Source organism: Manacus vitellinus, unplaced genomic scaffold, assembly GCF_001715985.3.
Source record: "Manacus vitellinus isolate BGI_N305 unplaced genomic scaffold, ASM171598v3 scaffold_14_pilon, whole genome shotgun sequence".
In the NCBI taxonomy this organism is placed as follows: domain Eukaryota; kingdom Metazoa; phylum Chordata; class Aves; order Passeriformes; family Pipridae; genus Manacus; species Manacus vitellinus.
Genome location: NW_021939063.1, coordinates 5199891 through 5224829, shown reverse-complemented (window position 1 = coordinate 5224829; position 24939 = coordinate 5199891). Strand labels below are relative to the sequence as shown.

Here is a 24939-nt window from a genome sequence, read left to right as displayed (position 1 = left end):
TGGTTGACATGTCACTTGGATCTTCAGCCTTGTCCTCCCGCTAAGACAGCAGAGAAAGCAGCCTTCACTAAGCCACTGAAAACAAAGAAATAACACAAACCACTCCAAAAGACCCAAAGGACAGAGGATAGTTTCCAAATAATAAGGAGATAAAACCAGTTTTGCAGTGTTCCTCATCAGCTCAAGAAGAGAGAGGTGAGGGAAAGGTGTAACCATCCATGGCCCCACCAAGGCAGGAGGGAATAATCCAATTTTAAGCAATGTCAGCTAAGACCAAATGTATTTACCTGGACACTTCTTCTTTAAAAAGACTGAAAGCTAGACGTGCATAAGTAAAAAAGGACGTGAGTGTCATTTTAACTGGGTTCCTTGTTTATCAAAAGACATCTTATTCAAAAGCATTTGTTCTCCTCTGTCCTCAGGAACACCAGCACAAGATGAGGCTTATATTCCTTCTCAAACTGCACATCTCATGCACAGCATAACGTGCCAATGAACAATATGAGTTAGCTCTGCAACATCTCCATTTCAGAGTAATGCTCAGAGACATCATTTTGATCCTACAGTCTGGTATTTATACAACAAAGGTTGGTAAAGACTAAGAAGAAAAGCCACTGAGAGCAGAAGTCATGGGACCCGGAGGATAAGCTGTCAAAAGGAATGTTCTGGAGTTCACTGTGCTAATGGAGTTATATGCGCTCAGAAGGGAACAAATAATGAAAATTTTGCATGTGTGTTTCCTAGAAACAAAGAATCTGCTGTGCTAGAGCAATCCTATCAGCAGATCCATGCAGCAACACTGCTGTGCCAATGGAAATCTGCTGGCTTAAGACTGCAGAATCCTGCCCAAAGGAATGATTAGTACCTACTTCGGCTTCTCAAGAGACCAGCCCTGGCACCTCGACCCTTTGCCATTCAGTCTCTCTCACCACCACCATCACCTTCTTTGAGGTTATAAACATGAAGGACCATGTCTGCCCTTTGTTTCTAACTCCGTGCTCTGCCAGAGTGAAAGGTGTGATATTTCTAAACCTTTCTGAGATCCGGGTGCCTAAATTCCACAGCCACTCAATTTCCAGCATTTAAATGAAGTTGGGTTTTGTGCTTCAGAGCTTTGCCTTCTAGAAAAACAAAACTTCATGAAAATTACTGGTTTCACAGTAAAAACCTGATTTTCAAACAAAGCTGAGGTAAAATGATTCCAAAACCTCCGAGTGAGATCAACATTACCTTCAATCACCTAAAATCTCAATACTGGGGAAATCAGCAGGGCAGAAACAAAGATGGAAGCTCATCCACACAAAAAGAACATTTAAAGATAATTAGTGATTCAAATGTTTTATCTGAGAATGAACCCAGGGGGCACCAGAGTCTTTTTTACCCTCAGTCCTGAATAAAAATAGTACACTTAAGTCTTAATTTTGTTGGCTTATTTTTCCTTTTCTGCAAGATTTTCATTAGTGCTTTCCTTTAAAGGTCTCCCAAGACTCAGTTATGTGCCTGGAGAGCTTTTAAAGGAAAAGAGCTTACTCGCTTGGCATCTCTTTCCAGCCCCTCTTAGCTCTAATTACAAGGTACAGATTAAAAAGACAAATTAGTTTTTATCATTGCCTCCTTGGCCTTTTGGAAAGGAAAAAAAAACCCCAAAACATAAACAAAATCCAAAAGAAAACAAAAATCAGTGGAGCTTCCAACCTTAGGTAAAATATTGAAGTCAGCAGCTTGTACTGGGAGGGGGGCTGGGGGGGGGGGAAGAAAAGATGAAATCCAATTTACAAAAAAAATTTCAGTACAAAGCTCACATGCCTTGTGGCAGCCTTGCTTGAGTACAAAGTTGTGCAGCATCCAGGTGACATAATTAGGTCACTGGGGGCAAGGCTTCTTAGAACTATTACATAAAGAAATCCATAAAATTTCTCAAATTAGACTTCCTCCAGGTTTCAAGAAGGTTCAGAACAGCAACTCTGCAAGCAACATGGAGTAAGTCCTTCTTAGCAACACAAAGCATTGCAGTTGTACGATCTGGCTGACTAGTTACTATCCTGTTCTCAGTTTGCAATTATTTATGGGACCCTGCTAAATGTACTTTATAACTTTGGCACTGAACATAATAAAAAATTAAAGAGATGCAATAGGTGAACTACTATTGGTGTTTCCCTGTCATTTCAGGATGAGGAGAGGCATTGCTCATAAAATAAAAGTGGTTAATAAGAGTTGGACTTCCCAGATAGGATTTTCACAAGTGTCTAAAAGAGGACACAGAAGCACTGAAAACAGTGACTTTTCCTGCTCGGCATTTGTTGATGATGTTTAGTGGATGATATTTCAAATGGATGATACCTAATAACGAAAATCAAAAGGAACTGAAACCAAATGGACACCCACACGTGAGAATAGCAAGGGTTGTGCCGGGAGGGACAGACTCCAGTTTTGGGGTCACAGTTCACACTGACAAGAGCTTCTGCTGGTCAAGAAGTCTCAAAAAATTATTAGGTAGTCAGTTAGAGGGACTATAAAATAATGTCTGTCCTGCTCCTTGAGAACTTTAAGTCCTTCAGGGTTAAGAAGTGTTTGAAATGCAAGATGTGCACATGGTATCCCTTTTGGAAAGAACAGGAATTAAAGAGTCTCAGTAAGGACAGAAATCCTCAGCCATCTCCCATTCTCTGCAACAATCCCAGTTCCATTTGCTCTCAAGCATTTCATAATTAATTCAGAACATGCTGGACTATTGGATTGACAAGTATCATGATATACAAGAGCAAACTGAAATGGAACTGGCTAACTAAAGAGGAAGGAAGGAACAGCTTGCTTCAGACAAAAACCAAAGCATGGTTCTTATCACCTATAGTTAATCCCAGTACTTGGAACAAGACATCAGCATAGGGATATACTTAACAGGAGCCTCTCTACACAACTATTACAATGATGTAAATCATCTCTTCGTTATACTGTATCATTTCATAACAAATGTACAGGACCAAATCCCAGTATACTTCTGTGCTGTGCCCTTAAAACTTCCAAACTCCCCTAAAACTCCCCAATTTCATACAGATTATTTCATGTGCCTGCCAGCTGGAGATGTGCTGTCCTCTCCATGGATCTTCCATCATCTGTCACCTGGAGCATACACAGCACACTCCCACAGGGCCAGTCACAGACCTAGATTAATAATGCTAATGAGCTACCTTTCCTGAATGGCACAATTCACCCTAACTAGAGGATCTCTTTATTTAAAAAAAAAAAATTCCTTCAAAGTATTTTTTAATTTAGGCTTTTAAGACAACCAGATAAATTCAACAGCTGGGACAGTCCTGTAAATCAAACAGCCCCAATTCCCATAGCCCTGCATCAGATAATACATTCAGCCCATGCACGTGGCTGGCATTGATAAGTTCAAAACAGGTTTGTGTCACTGTATCTGCAAGCAAGTTCAGAAAGGGTGAACAAGTTGCCAAAATCTTGTTTTACTCCAAGATTAAGGGCTGTAACAGAGGTCAAGCCTGTACCAGCTCCAAGCTTGTATTTTTCTCCATATAGAAATTTTCTTTATTATCTCCACATCCTTGCCTAGCACCATCAATAAGACCTGTGGCTGGGATTAAGTCTCTTCTACGTATCCAAAAGGAACTACTGTGGAATTACTGTTAATAATACAGTGACAGGGTGTCACTGCTACAGAACTTATAGGTCCCGCTGCTCTGTTGTCATCTCTTATTTCCTGCTTGCAATAAACAGTGCCATCTTGATTGTACCTACTTAATGCCATATTCACTCCCTATTAAATACAAGTATTTCCTCTTAAACTTAGAGCTACCTCCAAAGAAAGGAGGTGTGATATTTCCTAAAATACATCTTGCTGTCATTTTAGCTACAGTGTTTACTAATAGCCAAGAACAACCAAAAAGAATGCATTGACTCTCAACACTTAGTTGCAAGAGACCAGATGTTAAAAAAATTAAACAGCTCTGTTCTGTTGACTGAAGTTCAGGCTCTACCTAGACACCCAAAAAAGTTACCATCATTAGAATTTTAATTTTTGTGGGACTTTCATGCTGCAGAGCCCTGTAACTGTACAGATCTCTTTTCTCTTATTGTACAGACTCCACACACAAACAGCTGAAAAATACAGCACTGACACTGGGGTGAACTGCCCACACTTTCATCCTAATGGATTGTTAGCCTTGGAGGTGAGCTGGATCCCACTTAAATGCTGGCACACATATAAACTATTGCAGGTCTGAGCACTCAGCATAAAATCATGACATTTAGTTATGAAACATTTGCTTATTATGTACCTCTATGTTGTAAAGGTAGAACGCTACACAAGATGTTGTTACAAACTTCAAGCAACATAATTTACATTTTAAATAGACTCAAAAAATCAGATACTGCTTCAAGTAACATGAGGAATGCAAGACTGCTCAAGGTCAAACCTAATCACAAGTTGATGAGGATCATTTTTTAGGCAGTAGGAAATTAAATTATTTGTCCATGCTATCCAGCAGTAAATACCTGCCTGTTTTAATGGCTGTTGATAGAGCCTAATGAAACTTGGAAAGCAAATGCTCATGCCCAGTTTCATTTCCCTTTCCAGGTAAAGTTCTACCTGAAATCAGTGAGCTGAGCTGGTCATATCTGCAGTGTGACCCACACCAGGTCCATGAGCATGTCACCTACTCACTGCCTGACCTCACCCTGGCTCTTTGAAGATGTGGAACAGCAACACGTGTTCTTGGACTCTGAGAAAAGGAAACTGGAGACCAAGCTGCGCCTCTCCTGGAAACACAGAGGTAAATAATAGAAGATTAAGCAGAGAGAAAGTCACGTAAAAAGCTGGGATAATATGTTCTAACTTAGACAGTCCCTCTACTCAGGCAGAAAAGGAATCCGTGGCTGTGTTCTGCTGCTGCCATCCAGTGGGGCGGCTGAGCAGAGAGCACTTGAGCAGAGACCGATGGCTAACGAGGGCTGAGGTGAGGCACTGTCAGATTGATGCTCATTCTGCACCTTGCTGTCAATGCCATCTGAGACAAAAGTTTTCAGAGAAAGTAAAATAAAGCAGGTGCTGAACAAGAAGTCGTTGTAACAGTCTGCTCCTTCTGGGTGAGGACAAAAGAGGCACCTGCACTCCAGCTTTTTCCTGGTGCTGACTGTGAAATCCCTCTATGGACTTGATCTGCTTCGATCTCTGCAGCTGTTTAGCTGTTTTAAGATGCTGGAGCTGACAGAGGAATAGTTACACAGAGCCCTGTAACATGCAGGATCTCAGCTTGTACCAGTACAGATTTAAAGTCTTCAAATCTAGAAATTTCATTGCAGTTAAAATGGAAGTTCAGCAACTACCTTGAATACACACATTTGAAAAATCCTACTGGCCGCTAATCTGCCATGATAGGTATCTAAATATCTTGTTAAATCTGGCTTTAAAAGCCTGTATCTGCTTTGTTTCAGTACTTGGGAGCTCAGAATATAAACGTGTAGAGTAAAATGAGACTGATACTCTATCTACTTAGCATTCCCTCACAGATAACAGAGGGGCTCAGAATTTGTAAATGATAGCATAACATTTTCATTATCAACATCATTACTTGGCGGATGATGAAGCAGAGGCAGTGACAACAATTTAAAGCCAACTCAGATTGTCAAGGTGCAGTTTACAGGGCAATTTATGAAGAAGATAAATTTCTGACGCTAATAGGACTCTACAGCAAGACATCAATAGGCAAGAACTCCTCCAAATCAAGGAGAATGGGAGGGAAGCAGGGGGAAGTGGGTTGACTTGGGACTAGGAGATAGGAAAAGACAAAGCTTTCCTCAGCAGTTTAGCTGCACAATCAGCACTCTGCTTTGTGAGACTGTGAGATGCTGATGAGAATGACTCTTGTTTCTCTATGTCTGTATTTTTCATACCTTCATATTTACTGTAAAACTACTACAAGCAACATACAATGATCACTTAATCCACTTTTAAATTAATCCATTTTTAATCTATCTTTAAATCCCACCACACAGAGTTCTCCCAAGAAGCAGCAGTGGTGCAGCAGTCAACAAAGAAGGGGATGATGCTTTTCTTTGGTGTATGGGAGACAGAAGCGAACTGTGGCCCAACAAACATCACTTACCAATACTTGACACTCAAGTACATCATTGACAGAATGGAAAAATTGTAATTGATGTTTCATCTGGTTTGACTAGTGAGCCTAACTTTGCTTATCTTGTGATTTGCGTGGCACTTGGAAAGCCTGACATGCTGTGTCTTCCTTGCACAGTTAACCTTCCTGAAAAGCAGGATCAGAATCCTTCCACCCTATAGCAAGGCCTGGATTCTATGAATAATATTCTACTGGAATCATAGGCAAAACTTAGAGCTGCCCTGTGATTACACAGTATACATTGTCCCAGGCACCAAGTCAGCTTTTACTGAGAATCTGCAAGTGTACCTGCCTTTATTTTCTGCCATGTGTTTAGTTGAGCTCTATCTGAGCAAAAGACCAAGCCCAGGACACTCTCAGTGCTTAATTTCAGAAGGATTAATTTAGGATAGTTACCTTTTGTGGGTAAACAGATGTCCCTGATTTGCCTCTATACCAAAGCACAAAAAGCCCGTTTACCTGTTAAAAAGTTAAGTGTTGCACTAAAGCTTTAGTAATTTGAATGCAAACACAAACATTGCATAGACAAGACTTGCATAGCACCTAACATGAAGAATAATCTGAGCCTTTGCACATTTCTACCAGGTTACTGCTAAACTGCATTTTAAGCTTTAACACTTGTTTGATTACAGGAGAGAAGACTTGACTGAAAACGTACAGTACATTATTTAATCTCTGATTCTAATCAAGAGGTTATGTAATCATTAGCACAGACCTATTTATCTTCCTCTCATTTCATCATTCAGTAATTTAAATGTTATTTTTGAATTTCAATTGGCTTATCAAGTGCTCCGTGACATCATGAGAAACTGTCTCCACTGAAAGTGATTTCTGCCTTTCTTCTTCCTTGAAGATTGTCATGTCCTGTTCACTCTATCAATCATCCCTATGTTATCTTCCTTTCACAAAGCAGATAGCTGAAGTCATCAGATTTATGCTAAAAACAGTCAGTAGCTCTCATTAACCTAGAGAGAACTTTGCAATTGGATGCTCTTCTTGACACACACTCTCACTGAAGCACAGTGTGTTTTGTGCTGTTTTATTTTTATATTCATCAATTCTTTGTTTAATGCTTTATTTGTAGTATCTTATAACATCAATGACTCCTCCTCTGCTGGAGGTCAGTACATGCTGCCCCTCCACTCCAGATACCTTGGTGTTACCTGGGCTTTCCATGAAACGAGGGTCAGCTGATTCATACACAGTGACTGTACTATCACATCACTCACCTGAGACAGAAGGATCCCCCATCCCCACAGGCAAGTGGCACAGTTCTTAGTGGACACACTGATACAAGAGCAGTGGCAATTAGAAATATCCATTGCCTCAGTACAACCCTCTGCTGATGCTGTCACAAACCAGACCTCTTTCCATTGCTTATCCACTGACCACATTTATCATTACACATCTTGCATTTTTCCCTTGATCAAGGAATGACCTTGTTAATACTATTTATTACCTAACAGATCTCAGAATGAAAGCTCATGTCATAGCCCTTTAAAAAAAAGAAAAAATACAGTGAGCAAAAGCTGATAACTGTAAGAATAAATGCCATTCCTTTGCACTGCTTTTTGACCAACTCAGCTGACAGACTCTGGACTAAGAAACACTGGAAATAATTTCGGGAAGGAGCTTACCAGTCACTTGTCAGCTCTGACAGGTGTGTACCTTTGCAGTAGCTGCCAGCACAGTGCAATGATGGTATTTAAGTACTGCTCTGTGTTGTTTGCATAAATAGTAGCCCAGCCAACAAGTCCCAGGCAAGGCAATCTAAATATGACCTCTGGCTCTGTTCTGCAACTGAGTCCAATTTGCTCCCAAGACACGGAAACATTCACCATGCACACGTGTTTCAGCCCCCTCTGTTAAATGTGAATGATCACACTTCTCTTGTAAAGCAGCTCATGTTGCTGAAAAAACACCTTGTATTGCTTTGGTTTCAGCGAGTCTGGCTGCCAAAGGAGTTACTCCAGCATATATCACATTTAGACTGCCCAATCTGGGGGCAAAGACCTTTTTGGGTTTTTTGAGAGGCAATACAGAGAGAATGCTGAATCACCTGATAAACTGGTCATTCTGTAGCCATAGTTCTTTTTAATGTCATTTTGATGCAGTTCTTGTTTCAGCACAAAGAAAAATGGAAACGGTTTTGCAAAAATCCCTACTCAGGTCTTGGTTTTGATCCAGAATTCAGTTAATCCAAATCCCTTGATACTGGGGAAGGGTCAGGAAAATGCTTTGCATAGTCACTGCTGGATTAGATTTGTTCCCCCAGAAGAGGGCACGTTTTCAGAGTAAACTCTCATTTCTCTCTAGCTTGGCACAAACGACCATGTGATACAGTCTGATAAAAGGATGTTTCACTACATTAGCATAGCAGACTTATTTGTCAGTTGTAGACTAATTATCTTGGCTCCTTGTTTGGGGACTGTAGCATCCCTTGCAGTAAATTACATTTTGCTGAGGGCAGCAGTTTTTTTTTTATATTTCCAGTAATAATAATGTCTGGTGCAGGGAGAAATATAAAACATCTGTTACAGTATTCCCAACTGAAATGTCAAAATAGGGCTTTTCCCTACACAGTTCAAACAACCACAAAAATCCAAGCATAGTTCTGATAGTAGATTTTACTGTGTTCCCTTCTCATTTCTGAAACTTTGGAAGAAGAACAAAATCTGAAAAATTAACTCAATACAAGTAAATTATTAAACTCTATTATCAGCAGGCACTTCCAGAACCAGACAACTCATCTGAACACGCAGTCAAGCAAGTGACAGTCCCAAAAGACAACTTCCAGACCAATCAGGCTTCTTTTTTAAGCAAGATGCACTTAGATACTCTGTAAATAAAATTATCAGTTACATTTTTTTTCCTTGGTAACCCAATAGTACCAACTCCAACAGGGTGCATGAAGAGAACAGAGGGGATCTCTTTCTACATTCAAACTCTTTTAGATGAGAAATTTCAGTTGATTGAGTTTGGAGGGGTTTTTTTGTTTTGGTTTATTTTTTCCAATTGGAGGAATACCAACATCTGCTGAAAGGACTCAATAGACAGAAATCTTTAGCATATTCACAGCTTGTGCCAGACATTCATGTTGCTGGGATGAGTTATGCCAATTGACATAATTTTCACTTTCCTTAAATTAAATTTTGACTTGGTTTTAATGTTTTCATTAAATTATATTTTCTAAAGACAATCTAAGTAAGTAGCAAATGTCAGTGATGACATACAGTTTTAAGATCTTCTTTCTTAGACCCTCTCAAGAGGGCACCTTCTCAACATGGCAAGCCAGAAGAAAACAGGTACCATTCCTTTGGACAAGTTATTTATTGTGCCTCACTCAAAAATGAGGCAGGGAGAGCGTTTGCACAACTATTGCTTATTCATGAAGTGCAATAATCTGGTTCCATAACTTTCAGTCCCTCAATATACTTTTTAATATATCACCAGACAGTGCAACATATCAGTGGGATGGGGGGAAATGTGACAGAAAGCCTTGATACTTTGAAATTGTGTGTGGCACGTAGCATAGATAAAAGACATGTAAATACATATTTATAAGGAAAATAGGTATTTCCATGCACTTTTTTAAGAGGTTTTGTCTTTCATTGTGCTGGACATTGAAGTAGGAAAAGCTCTGGATCCATTTGGGTGCCTTACAAAGGTGATAGTTATAGAGTGAGGGACTGTCACGCTGTTCCTCTCTCCCCTTTTGTGCTGTTTGTTGCTCAAAGATACTCGTTCTCTAACCAAGAGGGCTAATGCCACCTTCAAGTCCTCGAACCCCCTCATCTTTGTGTCCCATCCAGGGACAATCCAGGGACAGCATGAAGCGGGAAGGACAGTGTGCTCCTTGTCAACTTTATTTCCTGCTATATAGAGGGAATTCTCCCAAGGGAAAAGGGAACTATAGAAGAAGGGATATAAGAGAGCACAAGAAATGCTGTAAGCTTTTTCACCCAACCTGAAAATGAGATGCACACAAAAGACTACCTTGATACATTTAGATTTTGGGTTACAGTCACTCATTTTGCTATCATGCAAGAACATCCAACATGATGCAACACCCTACAAATAGCTGCTAACACAATCCTCATCTGCTACACAGAGATCCTGCCATTCCACACGAGCTAATTTGCAACAATTTGTCTCTGTGCCAAAAAGAAAAAAAAAAGACAGTAAAAGAATTCTGCTTATTCCAAAATATTCACTGCTTCTTAAGATGCTACTTTAAGGAAACACAGAACTGATATCAGGAAGATGCAAACAGTAAATAACACTAAGAGAAACCCTGCCTCAGACTTATGTGTTCATTATGTCTTAAAGTAACAATACAAGTCAGAAGACTACTGGTCATCACTGGACTGCAAGGCATATGGATGATGTCCATCGGGGGGGAAAAAAAGGTGGAAATGAAGAAAGGAAATAATTAAATAAAGGCTGGTCACATGCTAAGCAATAGAATTGTTGATCCTAGAATTCTCCACTCATAACTTCTGTCATTTCTGGAGGTATTAGAGATTGCCACGCTGGAAGATAATGAATGTCAGGTGCAGCTTCCATCTCCAGTCTGATGAGGAGAGATTACCTTGCTGAACCCTACAAGACATCTTTAATCTCCTGATTTAGAAATCCATTGTCCACTATCAGTTGTCACTCTCCTGAAGGAATGCAAGAATGCTGCCAAGCACTGGAAAACAGGCAGCAAAGGGCTACCGGCAGCAATCCAGAGGTGCTCCGCCAACAAAACACTTAAATGTTAGTAAAGAATAAAAAAACTCCATCTCCAGGTTCTTCCATTATTAATTAAACATTTTCTGGTTCCCAAGAAGAAATGCTTGCTTAAACATGTCCTTGAAACCAGACAGATCAACACCATAAAGTTCAAGTCAAAGGGCAGCTTCTCTGGTAGGGGAAAACACTGTGCTTGGCACGAGAGCAGAGCCGAGAACTTCTTCATGGGGTCTGAGGGGACTGGGCACAGGTGGGGCATGTTGGATGCTACAGCCAAGGATGGCAACTAATTTCCTGCTCTTAAATACAGGGTGAATGTTTTGTACCCACTTATAGCCAGGCAAAGGAAAACCAACACAGAGGGTAAGCACATCCTAGTCTGCCTCTGAGCCACGCTTCCCCTGGCAGCACAGACAAAACCAGACACGGAGCTGAAGTCACCAAGTCAACAGAAACTGCTACCCATTTCCATGGACTTTTATTCAAGCCTGTGCAGCCACTCATTTGGGATGAAAGGCCTTACAATTCCATTGAAATGGGACTGTAAGTTTGGGACAGGCTCTGTGCTGCCATCACAACTGATGTAATTGTAAGGCTGTGGCAGTGCAGCCCAGGCACTGAGCACAGACGAGCCGATCAATAGCAGAACAGGCCCTAAAGCACTTTCCATCCCTCAAAATGGCAGTGATTTGCAAAGCACTGAATGATGAATTCTGTAAGAATAACTGGCTTAAGCGTTAATAAAGTCATAACTATGAAGTCTAACTTTTCTGCTGGGACCAAAAACCATATGACATATCTGGAGTAGGCTGGAAACTAAATCACAGAAGAATCACAACCTCCTGCTTCAGTGGGGTCAGGACTTCATCTTAGGCAGGTCTTTTAATCATTTCAGAGCAAAGAATTCAATGCAAGTCCTTTATATTTCAATCTATTGCCTTCATCACTCAAGTATCCATCCTCCCAAGGACTCTGCGTGTTGACCTCCATGTAAACCCAGAACAAAGCATGTTCCACTTTTTGTTGCATCACTTCACCCAAATGAACACTGAGGACAAGATATTTTCCATTTTATTTGTGGATTTACGCCTATCTGATAATTTCTTTCTGACCATATTAACACAAGCCTAACCATTTTCAATGAAAAATTTTTTTCTATTATCAATTCTAACTTTGGGAGAGGTACATTTAGAAGAAAAGAGTAAAGAAAGCTTTCCTGGTTATAATTTTGGTCAATGGAATATAAAGATTATCATTTACTGCAGATGGCAGCTATATAAAAAAATGATGCTGTCGATGTAAAATAAATAAAATAAAGGCTGTATTTTCACATTCTTTTCCCCAATAGCTTTAAAATAAGGTCACTTTGATGCTGCAGGAAAGAGCTTGGTTTCAGCCTCCTGTTCTACAGGTTGATACACTGGGCTTCAGTATTTGCATTAAATGAGACTCCATCTTATTTTAGTTACAGAACTTGTCCCCCCCACTTTTGAAACAGTGAAATCTGACACAAAACCTGCTCATTCACCGGTTTGCCTGTAATCTTCCTCCACCCCATCTCCCTGGAATATACACATCTTTTCATATACAATCACATTCCACTCACAGTGTACATTCATGAAAAATGACACCAGAAGCTACATTTTACCCTATAAAAGATTAAATCAACACTGACTTGGTCTCATATATATATTAAGAGTTCCAATATTGTTTAAGAAAAATAAAAAGAGAAAATAATAAGAATTTCTTATGTGTTTGGGTTTTTTTCTCCTCAAAAGCAAACTTCACAGAGAGAATTCTGCTCCTTTTGACTTAAAGGGAACCTATTTCTCAACTGAATTGCTTTCCTTACCTTATTACTTGAAAAGATTACAGTCAGGGCTGTATATTGTAGCAGCCCTATATTTAGAAGCTGGATAATAAACCACATAAATAGCACACTGAATAAAACATTAAGACATAAAAGGAGTTAAATAGAACAAAGGGCTAAAGCTTATTGTGCAGTAACCATGTCTGACCCGTTGAAATACAAAGGACTCATAATTTTAGTTAGCAAAATGCAGAGTTGGGGTTTAAATCAGTGCAGTGGCTTCGTGCTGGAGCCCCTTCCACGGCCTTGCAGGGCCCTCTGGTGGAACTGGGAATCCAGCCCGTGGCTGCCAAACAGCACTGCTAGGAAGAATGACGTTCCAAACCAAAAATAGAGAACAGGAAGACTGAGTTTTCTAGTTTCCCTGTTTCCTTGAAAGCAGCACTATTTCTAACACTAAACTTCATTTTTCAGACACACCGTTTTCCCTTAAGCAGATTAAATCCTGGAGCTTGTGTAAATAAGGAATTTTTCCTCTGACTCCAGTGGGGACAGAATCTGTCCCTAAAGTTCTGAAAGTAGAGAAAAAAAGCCCTTAAAGCTGTGAAAAACTGCTATTGATGGGGAACAATCCAGTCTGCTACAGGACCACCTGAAACCAAAAGCATGATCAAGAGGTCTGAATTCCGGCTGATGATGACAGTTCACACTCAGAGTTAAAAGAATAAGCAGGTTTGGAGGGTGCTGCAGACCAAACTAGTGTCTGATACATTCCTCAGCATGAGCTGCTATTTTGTGCATAAAGGAACAACCTTCTGCTGGATGTTCCCATAATCACACACGCCCAGCTGCCACTCAGCCCCTAGCCCAGTCCAACAGCACCACTGAACTCCTTATTCATCCTTCAGGGGAACTCTGGTGTTCATTTCTTCATCACCTGATGCTTGATTGACTGATAACACACCCTACACTGACACCTCATCAAGCTTTTACCTGTTCTGGGCTGCTGTTCCTCCCTCATTCCCTACCAGAGGCCATGAGGTGTGTATGTCCCAGGGTGTTAGAAGGGTCACTAGGTTTGGGGGGGTCACTGCCATTTTTAGACCTCTCCCTTTTAACCTCTGATAGCCCATAAATAAAACTGTGATGCAACAAGGGGAAAACTCCAGGAAACAAAATTACTACTTATTCTTCCAGATGGTTAAAAGACCAAGCTGTCCCAGTGCACCCACACACCGTGATTTATCCCTGTGATCTGCATCATCCTGCAGCTGCAGTGAGCAAGCAAACCATTCTGGCTATCACTGAACTCTTCACTTGAAATCACAAAGAAAAGGGAAATGTGAACCAATTTGGCTCTGCTTTAAGCTACAGATGTTCATTAAATATATGGATTCCAGGCATATTAATAATAATGGAATTCTCAAAAATCTAGACCTTTCAACAAGCAGCAGGCAGCTGGAAGCACTTCAGGTGAGCAGCACCATGTAAAACAAGCAGCCTCAAAAAAGCCAAGCTGCACTGGTAATTCATGGCAGAAACTGCTCAGCTGGCAGTACCAACTGATGTTCTGCAAGTCCAGCCTCCACGTGAGCTGACCTGACAAAGTGTCTTTTCAATGCTGCTTCATTTGTGGATTTTGACTTACAGCAGTGAGGTGGAAACAAATGTTTTCTGCTAGTAAATGTATGTTGCTTCATCCAGAACAGCATAGAATTGATCATTATATTGGTATTAGGTAGTCCAGGAGCCTGAAATACTGCCCAAGAGCTATAGTAAGGTTGGTGCTTATGCTTCCCTTGGCTATTGTTAGTGCAAAAGAAAAACTCTTCAGAAAAGCAATTCAGAGTAACAAAGTCAGACGAACATTCTGACTTGTCTTCTCCACACAGATGTACAGGGAGGGTGCTGGAATAATCTGCATAAGCAGCATCTTCAATGATCCAATGGTAATGAGAAGGAACATTTCTTCCCTACCTTTTGCCTGGTTAACTCTGCCAGTCAAAGCAATTACAGTGTTCCAATTAAAAATAGGCTGCATCCTCCAAGCTGGGCTTGAGATTCAAACTTCTGCAAAGCAATGGCAGGATTGCCTTGGCAGGATTGAACAGTCTCTTTCTCCCCTACCAGTCATTTGATGGTGGCGAATATTTCACAGAACAAAAGAAAGAACCAGGTCTGCCTTACACTTTATTACAGTGAAGAGGCCTCCTTTGTCAAAGGGATTGCTCAGTGGTGTTCTCTCCCACTTCTCAGAAACAAGATGGTTATTGGGTCCTTAAGATCTAGTCTCTGTTCCTGCCTGAATATTGCAGAGACAGCTGTAGAATGTTATTCTTTCAGGCACCATCTAACATGACCCAAGTCAATAATTGTCTTTTATTGGATTAGGCTCCTTAAAAATGGTAGTATTTTGAAAAGAAAAAGTCAATCTTCATTTTCATCTTAAATTCTATTGTCTGCTCTTAGTTAATACAGTTTCTTGGCCGTAGTGAGTACGCATTTGATTCAAAGGCACTGATGGCGTCAAGCACATCACTTGAGACACACTGATTGCCAGGAGCAGGCACAACATGTTCTTAAAAACCAGCTCCCCCTAAAGTATCCCAGGCTCAGCACCTCCTGCCTCATAAGCAGCATCCCACCTCAGCATGTACCTGTCAGGTTACAACTGCTTGATCCAAGGGACACCAGACAAAGCATTTGTCAAACCCAAAGCTTGAATTCATCCCTCTTATGTGCTTCAGGACCTTTTACTTTGAAAAGTGTTAATGCTGCCTGTTGACTGCAAAAATTTTATCTCAATTGCCATCCAAGAACATGCTAATTTTATTAAACAAATGAGGCTAATTATTTGCTTTCCACAAAACAGGCTGTGCTGAAAGCTCTGAATTATTTGTTTTCCTGACGAACAAGGACACGTCTTGCTCAAACAACAGATTCCAGCACAGATTTGATCATATGTTAGAAGGTCTATTTAGGTGTTGTGTCAAACAGCAAAGATAAGGTAAGGCTGGGAAACACTGGCCCCTTGAGGAGAGCTCCTCAAGCCCTCTAAATGTTCTATGGTACCAAGTGTCAGACATAGAGAGTTGGAGAATCAAAAATGGGATGACTGTTTCATCTACCACATGGAACCCTAAAGGGATGGGGGATGGCATGAGGGAAACTCACAGCTGGGGAAGAACAAGACACCATAGTCTAAAAAGGTGCATGAAGGCTCCAGCTTCAAGGGTACCCATTTGAAAAATAACTCCACAATCAGACCAAACTAGTCATGAAGAGCAGAACCTTTCTTTAGCCTCCCAGAGAAATCACAGTGCACAAATCTGCTTAACAGTCGAGCAGCCTGACTGTGTTTTATGGAACCTCTTTGATACGGTGGAAAGAATTCCTGGTGTCAACTACAGGTAGGCAGTCAAGCATTCTGAAACGTTATGTAAAAAATATTGTCATAATTTACATAATACATAATAAGTGTTCATCATATGAGCCCACAACACAAGATCACTACTGCCCTATTACAGATATTTCCCTTAATTACAAAAGCAAAGTGCATCTTGAAAAGACAAAAATATCATTCCCTCTGACAAGACTCTTCCCTAAATGACAAAAGCTGCAGAAGGCTGTTCTCCAGGCTTTTCTGTGTAGTCAGCTCTGAAATGCTTTGCTAAGCAGCAGTTGTTTACAGGAAAGGTCAAGAGGGCCTAATTAACTTGTCACTGTGCATAAACCCCCTTCCTCATTGAAGTGATTGAACTAGTTTCCATAAAAGATCCCTGCAAAGCAGTAATACGGATCCTCCTCCAACACTGTGTTCACTGGAATCACTCCTTGGGCTTTTGCTACAACATTCCAGTTATTCTCCATAGTCTGTGATTGCATTTTATAGCAAACACATATGAGTGCTGCACAGCACCTGGGAACACAGAGCTGGTGATGGGGTGAGGCAAGGAGGTGGTTTTGGTAGCTCTCAGAGACACCCACTGCTGATGTGCTCTGAGCACATAGATACAGACAGAGCATCTCTGTGCAGGGCAGTCAGTCCTGCTTGCCAGGACTGAAGACATTTTGGAGAGCACATGAGAAGCCTTCAGCTCCCACCCAGATGACCACTTGAAGCAGCCAGGAAAGAGATCAATAGTTTGTCTCATCTGGAGGATGGAGCCTTAATAAATGTATCCCCACTTCCTAGTGCTGAGCTGGAGTGGATGCTAACATTAGACCTGGAACCACAAGAGTCTGGCTCAGAGCTAAGAACATTACATAAGGACTCTAGGACTAATTTAAGAATAAGACTGCATCACAAACAGCAACACTTGCTGAAGTCCCCAAGCCACCATGAAGGTGACTATGGTGCTGAGAATACAGGCATCATCATGGTGTTGCAGTCAGGTTTTTGGCCTCTCCTGAGAAGTGGTGCTCAAAGAGGTATTTTGTTAATTTATCTCTCTCCTGGGATCAAAGGTGACACAATCTTAGCACAGTTATCTCCTTTTATTTAGGACTTGCACAGATACCTTTTCACTGGCACAGGTACATCTCTCTCTCTTTCTGCTTTCAAGCTGATGTGTCTGCATGATCCTAACAGAGATGTGGCTCCAGAGATTCAGTCTGATATCTCTCCATGAAGCCAACCCAGCTTTCTGAGCTATTTCAGTCACTTGTAATGTGAAAACAAATTGTTCCTCATAGATAATTCCCTACTACAATAGTACCTCCCCTTAAATGCAAGATCTTTCTGGTTGCCTCACTATGCAAGTTAGGAAAAGAAGGAGCACATCACAAGCTGGTCTAAAGCACTGTTCAGAATTTGCGTTACTCAGTGAAAGAACTGACTAAGATAAGTCTGAAGGCTTTGATCTATTGCCCACCAAAGCCAGTGACACCGCTGTAAAGTCAGTTGATAACAACAGGATTAAGAGGGAGAAGATAAAGATACATTTCAAAATGTCTTCGGATACGGATAAAGCAAAATGACACAAACAAATCCCAATACAGATAAAGCAAAATGACACAAACAAATCCCAAAGTCCTAGCAGTCATGAAGTCACTCAAAAAAAACCTGTCTGGTGAGCTTCAGTACATAAAATTACTAGAGAGAAACCACGAAAATTTACAATTACTCTTTTTTTTTCTTGGTGTTATATTTTTAACCTATTGCACTGATTATAACATGCTGTCAACAGCCTCATCAATTATCCATTGCTAAAAAGTGGGCTCTAGCATGCTGCAAGTGGTATTAATTGGTCTCAGTAGCACATAATGAGTTTAAAAGCTCCTACCTGTGTGCCCCCGGGGATGGTGGCTAGAGGCGGACAACAATTTACAGCAGACCATTAACACATAGACCAGAAAGAGCCACTCAGAGAGAAGCATTGATTTGGCACAGAATCTCATCCTGGAGGCAGAAAAGGAAGCAGTTGAGTGAAAGAGCAATGTATGTAGGGAATAACATAAAAATGATATGGGGAAGGAAAGCTGAGACGATGCTGAAGATTAACCAATATGGCTTATTACAAGACAACAGTGACAAAATCATATTCATTATTTAGTTGGCATCAGTTATTTGTTAATAATGTTTCGTAATTAGAAGCAAAACAATGTCTATCACACATCACATTACCCACAAACACGTATTTATAATAACACATTATGAGCGCAATACATTTCTATGAATCTGAGATAAAGGGTGGGTTGTTTTTTATTAAGATCCCTCCACACTCAAATGTAAATATACATATTTATAAGCTGCACTACTATTTTTAAACTGCACTTGCCCCAATCATAGAAAAAAAAATGTCATTTTTACTCAACATTTCTCAGGACACATTTGTTAAAGGTACCAGCTCCCACGTAGCCACGTGCAGGAACTGGCTGGGCCTCCCAGTCACACAACATCTGTGAGCTTTCCTTTCCAGTAGGTTTGTTGAGGGTTAAACACTCATGAAACCAGCATCTCAGGCAAATATGCAAGGACTCACTTCTCTGCCAGGGTGTTAAAAACTGCATTTCAGAAAACACTTGTTCTAAAGAAAGTGCATGTTGTTAGTCTTAGTGTTAGACCTAAGATCACAAATCCTCAGTAATTTTTCGGCAAATATCTACAATTAAATCCCTCAATAGCTTATGTTTTGCCATTCATCATATAGAAAGGGAATCTAATCATCTTCTTAAACTCAGTTATGGTGATTTATTACTTGTGTGATACATAAACAGGCATTATGTAGTTGAACCCTTAGATACCACGTTTCACACTTTCAGCAAATTCTGTAAGCAGGAATACATCAAATTAATTAAAGGCAATTTATAGATTTGCATAAATTGAACTAAATACTGCTTTCATAGCAGCGATGTTAGTGTGCAGGGAATCAGCATACTGGGATTTCAACAAGCCTATCACAAGCATATTTATTTGCACCAAAAAGTCCTTTGGGAACTTCTTCCCCCTGTGGATTCCAGTTCTGATTCTTCCAAGTATGTGCCAAACAATTTGTTTATCGGTTTATCTTTAAAAATATCTGAGACTATTCAGTTAACCCAATAGTCAAGTGTTGAATATAGGGATAGTAAAAAAAAAAACAAAAAAAAAAGGAAAAAAAGAAACAATTCATGCCTTAGACAGCTCTACTGTCACAGCCAGGTGAAGCACTTGGATGTTGTTTAAGTTCGATAAACATCTACAAACAAAACCAAAGCAAAGGCCATGTTTCCTCATTTAGTAGTGCTTGCATAAGTTTCACTTTCACACTTCGTAAAACAATATTGTGCAATATTGTTCTCTTATTGTGAATCTTAACAAAGCCCAAACAAATCACAAAAGCGCTTACTAATATCAAAAATTAAGAGACAAAAAGTCTGCTGCACATAAACATATCTTAGCAACAAATACTGTTTTACACATTGGTGCAAACCCCAGCATCTTCAGCTGTCCTGATAGACTTTACTCCAGCCTACAAACTTCTTTTTAAAATCACACAACTAGCGTTAATAAAGAGCTCACCGTGTCTACAAATCTCAGAAAGCAAAGATTACATGTAAAGGATCCCCATTTTAAGGACTGATTTGACAATGTGGCACCTTTTTTGGCTTTAAGAAGGTGCTCCATCTCAAGCCCAGGTTTGCCACCCTGAATGCAAATGAACCAGTACAGGAAGGAACACACTGAGGATCTTTTACAGCTCAGAAAATAAAGACATCACTAGTCCTTGCCTACCCTGTGAGTGCCCTCTTATGGAGCACTCCCAGGCTAATTCAGAGCAGCTGAACCTAATTCACCTCTTGCATCCAGCTGAACCACATAATGCCACTGCAGCTAATGGGATTGAGTCACTGTGAAAACAGCATAAATGTTATTATTACTGGTGATCCAATATTAGCCTAAGAAAACTGCCTAGTAAGTTCTGAAATCAATGTACCATTTCTTTCCCAGGTAACTGAACCTCATTTTCTTGAGGACAGAGATGAATTTAATCTAAATTTTCTTGCTCTCTCCATGAGAAACATACATGAGCTTGCAGCTCATGCACCAGTTATCACTAAATAGGATGTCATCATCTGCTCATCCTGCAATCCCATCTGTCTGTTGCTCTAAATGCAAACACTGGAATCTGATCCAAATAGCAGAGACTCCAGCTCTGGTTTCACTCTGTGGTATCATAACAAAGGCAGGAACTTTCCTACACATTTCCTGAGGTGTGACTGAAAGCAGGATTTAACCCAGGGAATTAAATACCACAGATCAGGCACTTTGAACGTGCCATTACTGGTAGGAGTTAACGGAAGGGACAGGTATTTAGTCTCAAATCATGCACTGTGTGCTTATCAGCTGCTATTTCAGCAATTAAGTGAACTCAGGTGTTCCCACTGTTCCCACTGCAGGAGCGAAACTGGTCTCAGTAGAAATGGTTGTGTGCTGAAATAATTTCAAAAGCTTTCCCAGATTATGAAGCCACGCTGTGATGTTAGACAGGGAATGTGAAACCAGGGTTCATCAGGGTAACAGGGTAACCTTACCCCTTTGCAGGAATATTCAAGTCCAGGAATAAGTGTATCACTACCAAGCATCAACTTAGTTCTATCCAAACTGAAAGGCTGCTAAAAGCATCCAGTACCATACAAATGATATATTTTCAGAATTTGGTCTGCCTTGCAGGTAGACAGGACTCAAGTTCTCAACCTGCTAATGCAAAGAAATACAAGAAGATCTTTGAAAAGGCAGGAGAAAAATGAAATTTGGCAGACAGATGCAGCAAGGGGTGCTGAGCCCTTCAGCGTCAGTGGGCTGCTGCTTCCAGAAATGTCAAGCCTTCATTCTCTATTGGATTCAAGTGGATATTGTTGCTCACCAGAACAGCAAATCTTCAGTGTCATTTGAAAGATAAAAAGTGCTCTTACCTTGGGGACTTTGTAAGAATTTTGTTCCAGTCAAACACAATTATTTCAGTGTGTTTTTCATAGTTATTCCAGATTCCCATTTGCGGTAGCAAATAAGACTTTCTGCATCTCAGAATTTTTCTTTCACTTTGGGGACCTAGAAAGAAAGTCATATTACACTGCAATTAACGTCTGGAGTGGTGCTGTAAAATACATCTCCGCAACCAAAATCATTGTTTCACAGTGCCATCTACAGTGCAATCCAGGGCAGAAGACAGCAGTTGTATTGCTCTGTTCTTTCCAAGAACACAGAGAAATTGTGGTAAGGCAGCTCTGAATTATCACTGCATTAACTAAAGGCAGAGTTCACTGTACTAGGAATCACAAACAGAACATGCAGCTTGCTGGGGCTTTATAACCATGTGCCCTCTTGCCACCCAAATGCTGTGAAAGTTGTAAGGTCTAAGACTCCACCATAGTGCAAACACATTTCCACATGATTACATAAAGCCTCTAACAGTATGAACCAGAGATTATTAGAGAAAGGGGAAAAAAATCTTTCATTGTCTTCATAAAGGTTTGGCCAAGGCCCTGGAGTGTGGCTGCCTCAGGAGCAGAGGGTCACATCCACAGGAGCGTGTCTGTGTGCTCAATGCACTGCTGCACCCTCTGACACTTCTGTCTCCCCTTGCTTCCAGCATCACCTCTCACACCCAGCCCACCTGTACCCAGAAGTTACCCTTTGAAATCATTACATGGAGACCCTTGTGCAGCAGTACTGACACACATTCCACAGAATAACCAGCTCAAACACTCCCTTTTATAGACATTTGAGTATCTTTGCTTTTGTTGTTTATATTTGTTCTCTCACTTCTATCCCTGGGCGCAACTTGACCTTCTGCTATAGAAAGCACGACACAGTGCAATTTGTGAGAGCAATAATAATGTGGCCTTCACTACGGAGAGGTGACAATAACCTTTTCTCATCTTCTCCACCACTCTTTTAATTTCACTCTTCTTCTGATCAATTAGAAATTTGCTTTTAAGAAACACAAAATTACACCACCACATCGGAGGCCAAAGCATCTCTAGGGTCATAAAAGCACGTAGGCAGACACCTCTCAGAAGCCCGTGGCTCAACACACTCATAGAATCACAGAATGCTTTGGGATGGAAGGGACTTTAAAGATCACCTCATTCCAACCCCCTGCCATGGGCAGGGACACCTTCCACTAGACCAGGCTGCTCAAAGCTCCGTCCAGCCTGGCCTTAACAGCTCCTTTTTGTTCAGAATGCCATGAGAAAATAGAGTAATTGCTGGCATTAAAGAGGTGCCAGGCCAGCAAACTATAATTAATCACATTTTACTCTCTCTTTGCTTTCCAACGTGGAGTTTCAGAGTGAGCCAAAATCACAACACAACAGTTGTAATTAAAACAAAATGTGGACAAAGAGATGCCTTAAGAAAAAGCACTACCATCCTGTATTAGTCCTTTCTTCCACAAATACACATAAAATAAAAAATAAAAATAAAAAAAGTGTGTCTCAAAAGGCCTATTGAGAAGAACAAACAAAGAGGCTTTTCAATATAGCATTGACTGACTGAAATGGTTATGTGGTACATTTTTACCCATTTCATAATAGGACAGGTAGATAAATATATTCTTACAATGCTCTTGCAGAAATCAATACTGCAATACACTAACCTGGGTTTTAGTGCTTATCTGTTCCATAATTTTTATTAGAGAGGAAAGTAAAACCCTGTGTAGATGCACCTAAAGGTGTAAACACTAACGTTGCTGTAACCTGTTCTGTAAACACATGTTAAACACTTGTAAAAGACAAGGAAATATTGATTATTCCAACTCATTCTAATTAAATGGAAGCAGCAAAAGTGACAGATGATACAGCCACCAGCATATCTTGAGGCTTTCTGATGCCTTCCAGGCAGAGATATTTCTTTTAAAAATAGGGTTGTTTGAGGGGATATTAAGGCAAACTCCTGAAACCAACGTCAGGTGGTTTATGTCAATAAAGGAGACAGGTCAGAACAGAAGCAAGAGCCTCACTTGGTTAATAAGGGTAAAAGGAATTCCAGGTTTTTCTGGCAAAGCCATGTTTTCTGTGTGTTTTGTGAACAGTGGGTTTGCTGCTGGTCTCTACCTCGTCTTAGGGTATTGCATTACTTTGGAAAGCAGAGCTGTTCATTTGATTTTATACAATGACTAGTCAGTGGGCAACTGAATCCCATCTCCATCTCCACTAAATATATAGAAAAGAAGGAAGAGGGAATTGGAGAGGGGAAGGGCTCTCAGTATTTACACCTAGGTTGGCCATGAACAGCTCCTGCTTTGCACATGAGTCACCCCGGAGGCCACACAACTGCCCTGTGTCAGTATTTAGGGCATCCACATGCCCAAAACAAAGACTACAGCTTCTGGGATCTGAAAGGAATTGCCATGGTCAGATCTGATGTGCCTCAGTCTCAGCACAGTCTGTTCTCTGTGCCTCTGCACTTCAGTAAAATCAGTATAAACAGCATTTCCCTATGCCAGAGAAGTGTTTCAAGAACAGAAACAATAAAGGTTTAAAGTTATTTGAAAACTGTATGGGTGCTGTATAATTCCTTTGACAGTAGGAATAAGATAGGGTTTTAAATTAGGTGCATTTCCTACCAATATTTACATGTTTTAAAATGCTTCTTAAGGCTACTTTCTGTAAAGAATAAATTACCAAACCATTTTGTGCAATCTTTCATAATAAGCTATTAAATAATTTAGAAAACCTTCTTCCATTAAATATTTAAAAGGCTTTAATTTCTCCATTCTCAGTAATTCCTCACTTATAATACAACAGTGCATCCCTCAAAGACTCCTCTTCTCTGTAAAGCAATGGGTGAGAGAGGAAAGCAGTTTGAGGGCCATGTACTGTACAGGGGGATTTGCCTGCCTGAGCTTAACCCCACTGTCAGCCTGGTTAAAATCTTACCTCCTACTGAATAAGAGAACAAGAGAAAACAGAGCAACATCTGCATTTCGTAGAAGGGAGGGGAAAAAAGATCTAGTCTGGTCACTGTATGTATTTGAAAAGTGCTGCTATTTGAGTTTAAGAGGAACCAGAGACAAAAAAAAAAAAAAATCAAGAAAAGAGAGAGTGAACACCTTCTTGGCCATATCCCCCACTACAAACTGGCTAGCCCAGAGCTACATTTCAGGGCTAAACCTCTATAAACAGGTCAGGTTTTCAGCAATAGAACTTGAAGGGGGCTTGTAAAAAAGAGGGGGAGCAATTTTTTACACAGGCAGACAGTGATAGGACAGGGAGGGATGGTTTCAAACTAAAAGAGGAGAGATTTAGACTAGGTGTGACATAGCTGTGGCTGCCCCGTCCCTGGAACTGTTCAAGGCCAGCTTGGACAGGGCTTGGAACAGCCCGGTCTAGCAGGAGGTGTCCCTGCCCATGGCAGAGGGGTGGAACCGGATGATCTTTCAAGTCCCTTCCATCCCCAAGCATTCTGTGATTCTGTGATCATGTTACCCCTCGGCCCGCGGCCACTTTCGGGCGTGAGTGGGTGACTCACTTTCCTGGAATAGAGGATCGTTATCCCGGGATGGAGGGGGGTTATCCCGGGATGGAAGGTGGTTATTTTGGGATGGAGGGTCTCTATCCCGGGATGCAGGCTGGTTATCCCGGGATGCAGGATGGCTATCCCTGTTCCAGGATCGCTATCCCGGTTCCAGGGCCGTTATCCCGGTTCCAGGGCCGTTATCCCGGTTCCAGGATCGCTATCCCGGTTCCAGGATCGTTATCCCGGTTCCAGGGCCGTTATCCCGGTTCCAGGATCGCTATCCCGGTTCCAGG

At 40.9% G+C, this 24939-nt stretch overlaps 1 protein-coding gene across 2 annotated transcripts in view; it reads right to left on the bottom strand.

The window, feature by feature from the left end:
- The window catches only part of TAFA4 (TAFA chemokine like family member 4), a 77716-nt gene that overhangs the window by 24462 nt on the left and 28315 nt on the right, over positions 1-24939 (bottom strand). Inside the window, exons 3-4 of one of the 2 annotated variants that reach the window (XM_008925720.2) lie at positions 21100-21235; positions 17988-18103 (exon numbers count right to left, since the gene is read on the bottom strand). In XM_008925720.2, the coding sequence (XP_008923968.2) occupies positions 17988-18103; positions 21100-21179 (196 nt within the window). In that variant the 5' untranslated portion in view covers positions 21180-21235. Of the gene's footprint in view, positions 1-17987; positions 18104-20718; positions 20799-21099; positions 21236-24939 lie in introns of those variants that run through there. The other variant, XM_018068728.1, reaches the window with a different exon arrangement.